The sequence below is a fragment of the Chionomys nivalis genome, chromosome 11 (genome assembly GCF_950005125.1).
Source record: "Chionomys nivalis chromosome 11, mChiNiv1.1, whole genome shotgun sequence".
Classification (NCBI taxonomy): Eukaryota; Metazoa; Chordata; class Mammalia; order Rodentia; family Cricetidae; genus Chionomys; species Chionomys nivalis.
Genome location: NC_080096.1, coordinates 35,794,048 through 35,800,262, shown reverse-complemented (window position 1 = coordinate 35,800,262; position 6,215 = coordinate 35,794,048). Strand labels below are relative to the sequence as shown.

Here is a 6,215-nt window from a genome sequence, read left to right as displayed (position 1 = left end):
TGCTTGGTGACGCTGGCCCATGTCCCCAAATTTGTCGTTGACTGACCATTGGACTTCCACCTCTTAGCAGGCGGTCCACTGAGCAGAGCATCATGCCGGACGCCCTCTGGCGGTGGCGCTCCGAAGCTACAATCCAGCGCGGAGCTGGCGAGGGGAAAGGAGAGGGAGGAGGGGGGAGGCGCAGGCAGGGGAGGAGAGGAAAAAGTTGCGCTGGGAAGTTTGGAAAGTTGGGAAGTGGCTGCTGCGGGCTTTGCCTCCCTCCGCGCGCGTGCGAGGGAACGAGCGAGAGAGCGAGCGCGGAGCCAGCGAGCATCTGCCATGCCCGGCAGACCCCGCCTCGCCGCGCCCGGGCGCCGAGCTCGCTCCGACTCCCTGCGGCCCGGCCCGGCCCGCCGCGGCCCCGGCCCCCCGCCCCCCGCTCCGGGTCCTCCCCTCCCCCGCCCGGCGGCCCCAGCCCCCCGCCCGGCCCGGCTCCGCGCCGCTCTCCCGCCCTCCTCTCTCCCTCCCTCCCGGCCGCGGAGCAGCATGGCGGAGCCCGGGCAGCGGCCGCGCGGCCGCCCGCCGCCCCTCTGAGCCGGGCTCGGGGGCAGCCGGGCACCTCAGAGCCGACCCCCGCCCCGCCGCGCCCTCCGCCGCACTTGTCCCACTGCGCGCCCCCTAGAGCGCCGCGCACCCCTGGGACCCTTGCGCGCCCCGGGTGCCCAGCATATTCCGAGATTCCCCGCTCACCCCGGGATTTGGGGATTGCCCCAGGAGCCCCGCGTACCCCTGGACCCTGACGCGGCTCCCCGACCGCCACGCGCTCCGGGACCCCTGCGCTCTCGCAGAATTCCGGGGCTTGGCCAACCCGGCTGCGCGCCCTGGTGAGGGGCCCCGCCCCACCTCAGAGGATCCCCCTCTTCCAACAGACGGAGCCCCGCCCCAGAGGGACCCCCAGGTCCGACAGGGACATCCAGCCACGCCCCAGCGGGCTCCCAGCATCTCGCGCCTGGAGCCCTGTGCTCCAGAAGATCCTCGGTGCCCAGCTGGGGGCTCCCCGCCCTGCTGAGGGGGCGCTGCCCAAGAGGGTCCCCCGCATCCCGCGGGCCCGGGCAGGATGCACGCCGCCCTGGCGGGGCCGCTGCTTGCCGCCCTCCTCGCCACCGCCCGCGCCCGCCCGCAACCCCCGGACGGAGGACAGTGCCGGCCGCCCGGATCGGTGAGCGAGCGCCAGCCCCGCCACTCTCCCGCCTGCCTGGGCACTCTAGCCCAAGGGGCGATGGTTTGGGACCTGCCTTCTTTAGCCCACTCGCTCCACCTCCGCCCTCTGGGCACAGCCCGGGCTCTCTTTCCTAGCATCTGTCCTCTAGGGCTCCAACTCTGAGCCCAGCCCAGCCCAGCCCAGATGGTTCCTTCTTCACTCACGGAGTTTCCTCTAGACTTTTGGTCTTGGTTGGACGTTTCCCCTTTCTGTGCCCGCTTCTGACTCTCCTGTCTTTTATCTTGCCTTTACCCTTTGGTCTCTTTCAGCCTGCTTCTGACTTCTTTCCAACACCCCTTGCCCGTCTCTACACCTCTACCAGCCCTTTCGCTGTTTCATTCACACAGTGCCCCTGCCCAGGCTTCCCCCTCGCTCCCTGCCCCTTCTGACCATAGGTCTCTCCCCGCCCCGCGTTCTCCCACTGTACCCCAGCACCTATTGTCCCAAATGCCCCTGTTTCCTGAAAAGGGATAAGAGTTCAGAGGAGAGAAATGGAAATGACAGAATGAACATGCTTGTCTAATATTTCCATGAGGGGGTCAAGTTGTTACTGCTTCCCCCAGTTCCCCCCCCCCAAGCCCAGAATCTCATGATTTTCTAATCCTAATTCCCTTCTCTTCAAATAGAGATTAATACATTGGTTACCACTCTGAACTGGAGGCCTGGAGACCAGAACACTATTGCAGGATCTTCCTGTGCTGCCCTAGTAGCAGGGCAGAGGTTGGCCATGGGCAAGGTGCTCAGCATGCAGCCTGCCTTGTGTAGAAGAAGTGAGGTGGCTAGCTGGTATGCACTGTCTAGTGTGCATTCTGATTTACAAATCTTGTTGGTAAAGCAAGGTGCTGCTTCCACCACCCATAATAAATATTTTGCATTTATTTCAGAATCAGGTAGAAAAATGTTGACTTGACCTAAAGTTTGTAAGTGGTCACTGTTTACTCCGGAGACTTTTCTAGATGGAAAACTACTATGCCTGAGAGAAATGATAGTCCCCTAACTCCTCTCTCTTTCTAAATCTTAATCGGTACTGGAAAAAAAAAAAGCCCCGGTATTTGTGCCCCTACTCGAGGCACACGACCCTTGTGCAATCCTAGGTCACAGAAAAAGACAGACCTGGAGATAGAGAACCAGGTAGGCCTTTTTGGTGGGGAAGTCTGGAAGCACCCAGAATAGGTACATTTCTTGGGGTTAATTCTATGGTATCCTCTCCTTCGAAACCAGAAATTGAGACTTGATTTGGCTTTGCAAGGTTTTAAAACACTTTCTCATCTATGGTCTCAGCGAGTGGCGCAAAGTAGCTAACACCCCAGACCTGCCCTCCAAGAAGAAAACCTTACCCACCGGGATGAATGGGAAGTAACTGTTGCAATAGGTGTGCTATTTTTAATAGGTGTTCTGCTTTCAGAGTGCTCTTGGCATGTGTCTTCTAATGGCTGTATTTAAAAGTTATATGACTTCCTCTTCTCTTGCCAGAGCAGGACTCTTGGTCCCCCCACTCCCCACCCTCTACATGAAACACTACTGCTGAAGGTTTGCCTTGGCCAAGCATGAATGTTCTCAGGTGGTGTGGCAGTCCTTGGCTTTCACAGTGAAAGCTAGTCATAAAGAGAGCCTGCCTTCATTGCCCACTTCCTCTGTGCCTGGCACCACTTTGAGGGCTTCAGATATGTGTGTTCTGTTTCTCAAGCCTGCCAATAACTTCCATTCTCACCCCCATTTTACAGAACAGGAAACTGAGTCTGTGGGAAGTGATATGATGTACTCTGCCAATTATTCAATTAAGATAGCATTTGAGTGTGGAGCTTTTAGCTTGCAAAGCCCTTGCCAGTGGGCCTCTGCCTACTGGCCCCATCTACCCCTGCCACCTCTCTGTGCCAAGCCTGGCTCTGCTCTTGCTCCCTTTGGCCTCACTGATCTGCCTCTCCTCTCTCCTTGTAGCAGAGGGACATGAACTCCTTCCTATGGACTATTCGGCGCCATCCCCCAGCCTATTTGTTTGGCACCATTCACGTTCCATATACCCGAGTCTGGGACTTCATCCCTGATAATTCCAAAGCAGCCTTCCAGGCCAGCACCCGCGTCTACTTTGAGCTGGATCTGACGGATCCCTACACCATCTCGGCCCTGGCCAGCTGCCAGCTGCTGCCCCATGGGGAGAACCTGCAGGACGTGCTGCCAAGAGAGCTCTACTGGCGCCTGAAGCGCCACCTGGACTACGTGAAGCTGATGATGCCCTCGTGGATGACACCAGCACAGCGCGGCAAAGGGCTGTATGCCGACTACCTGTTCAATGCCATTGCTGGCAACTGGGAGCGCAAGAGGCCAGTATGGGTGATGCTCATGGTGAACTCGCTCACAGAGACGGACGTGCGCTCCCGAGGCGTGCCTGTGCTGGACCTCTACCTGGCCCAGCAGGCTGAGAAGATGAAGAAGAGCACTGGGGCTGTGGAGCGGGTTGAGGAGCAGTGTCATCCTCTCAATGGGCTCAACTTCTCCCAGGTAGGAACACCCACATGCCAGCCTAGCCAGCAGCCCCAGTCCACAGTATCTTGGTCCTGGTCTCTGATCTTTGTCATCCTCCAGCAGAGAACCAGAGCCAGGTCCCATCCCCCTACCCCCACCCTCCGCTTTCTGCCCCAAGCAAAAGCATCTCTCTGGCTCTGGGACAGCACTGGGCTGCTTTGTTGGGGTCAGGGGAAACTACTACGTGCCAAAGTTTGGGTGTTTCTTTCCATTCCAGTGGTTCCCTGTTGGGGATATCCACTCTCCACCTGCTGTGCTTGCCTGAGCAGAAAGAATTTCCCCGGGAGCATCAGAGTGATACAAAACAGAAAGAGGGAGATGCCCATTTGCAGGAGGCTTCCCAGGCCCTGGGGACTTGGAGTTCAAGGCTGTCCTGAGCTTGTTTGGACACTCACCTGTGAGTGGGTCTGTATAGAAACAGCACAGAGGTGGAGGGCATGGTGCCTAGGCTGTGCTGGCAGGGAAGGCATTGTGGGCATGGCCTCCACCAGCACAGGTCTGCTGGTTGATGCCAAGTTCTTCACAGTTCCCTGGGGCCTTCGCTGAGGTCTGCTACTCTGGAGCTGCCTCCTTAAGACTGGGGGAGCATCCAGTGGGCAAAGGAGAGTTTTGGGGGTAATAATTTCGTACAAGTGTGTTTGCTTAAGATCAACAGTTCTGATTTCTGAACCTAGGGAGTAGGGGAGAAGGGAGGGGCTTAAGAGCTTTAAAGTCTGGCTGTCAGAACCTGATCCAGCAAAAAGTCTTTAACCGCCTGTCTGTATGGACAGAGGTCATTTGCAACTCACTGGTCCCAAACTCAACTCTGAGGCCCTGAGAACAGTAAGTTCACATCTGTGCCTAGAGAACAGAGCTGTCAACTCAGGGTGGAAACTCCTGACTTGTGGATACCACAAGGAGGCCCCAGTACAGGGTCTGGGTTGATGCCCTAAGTGAAATGTGTCCTCAATGGCATGTGTGCTCATCATTAAGAAGATAGACTCATAAAATGACTAGATCCCAGACTCTATCCCTGGGATCAGACCCAATTGCTCCAGAGATGTTGCAAGCTCCTCACCAGGGAAACGGCTGCTGAAGCTGATCCCCCTTCCGAGATCTCTGGCCTTTGTTTTTCCAGGGGAAATGCAATATTGTCCCCAGGGAGGTAAGAAGCCAGATTGATTTGCCGGCCAAATGAAAGGCGGGTTTGTGAGTTCTCCTGCTGGCTCTCCCATAATTGTGGAGTCCTTACCCAGAGGGCCCGGTGGCAGGAATATTGGGGCAGTTAGTCACGCCCCGCAGGGTTCTGACTACGCCTGCCTCCATCTCCACGGGGAAAATCCTGTGTATTCTCTGCCCCAGCGCGGAGCCCTCTGAACAGAGCGGCTCTCCTCTTCTGAAGTGATTTTCCCCTTGCCAGCCTCGTGAGCTGATATTATCAGTGGTCCAGGGGCCCCCAGCACTCACCGCCCGCCCATCTCATTTTGGAGGTAGTTTTGTGGGCGGCCTCTCTGCCCATATTCCTCATGTCTAGCCTCCATAGATATCTATTTTAGTTTTGGGAGGTGGGGGGTCCACTATCAAGCTTGACACCCTTTTTGTACCAACCAGAGAGGAACCTGACAAAGGCTGAAGGGAGCCCTGGAGCTCTCTGGTTAAACAGTCCCTGGCTTTAATCTGTCTCTCTTAAAACAACAAAACTATCTTTCTTCGGGAGTCTGGAAACACTGCTGTTCAACCAAATGACGGCTCTGGTGGGTTGAAAACATTTGCTGCAGAGTGTGCGAGCTTATGTTTTAGGAAAAGTTACTGCGAGCCGTTCATCGGCCAGCAAGGAGCCCGCTGACAGTCTCCAAAGCCCATGTTTGAAGATCAAACAGACTCCAGTTTCTGTTGCAAAAACACTCCCACCCCACCACCAGCCTGGGCCCGCTCTTCAAATTGTTCTTGGGTCCAGCGTCTTGAAAGGGCTGTAGAAAACAAGGCTCAGGCGAAAGAAAACAGGAGTCCTCTCATTTCCTAATCTGCACACCCTTCACCACCTGCCTGAGAGCCTGACGGCACCAATTTGTCCTGATAGCATTTTGGAGGGAGGTGATGAAACCGCTCCTTCATCCTTCTGGGCAGCAGCAGGCTGACTGGAAAAAAGTAGCAATTCAGAACCTGGGCAGAGGTCAGTCGGGACCCTCAACCTGACAATCAGCAATGCAACTGCTTTCTCAGTAAAATGTTGTGCATACATGAGTGCCCGGTTCGATGGGAACATCTGTGATGTGTTATTGTACTGAAATATCAGTTATGTGCATCAAGACTTTCCTCAAAGCAGTACTGTTATTACAGAATTGGGGGTGGGCAGTGAGCGAGGAAGATGAGGAAAAAGCTTACAAGTCTAAGCTTTTTGATGCTAAGGCTTGAGATTTTTTTTTTATTTTTTAGTTTTAATTCTAATGTTTTGAAGTATTTTATGTATGTT

The 6,215-nt window shown here is 55.7% G+C and overlaps 1 protein-coding gene across 1 annotated transcript in view; it reads left to right on the top strand.

Annotated features, from left to right (window-relative positions):
- The first annotated feature begins 540 nt into the window (after window positions 1-540).
- The window catches only part of Trabd2b (TraB domain containing 2B), a 194,576-nt gene continuing 188,901 nt past the window's right edge, over window positions 541-6,215 (top strand). Inside the window, exons 1-2 of the mRNA XM_057785097.1 lie at window positions 541-1,198; window positions 3,179-3,739. Coding sequence (XP_057641080.1) covers window positions 1,097-1,198; window positions 3,179-3,739 — 663 coding nt within the window. The 5' untranslated portion in view covers window positions 541-1,096. The remainder of the gene's footprint in view (window positions 1,199-3,178; window positions 3,740-6,215) is intronic.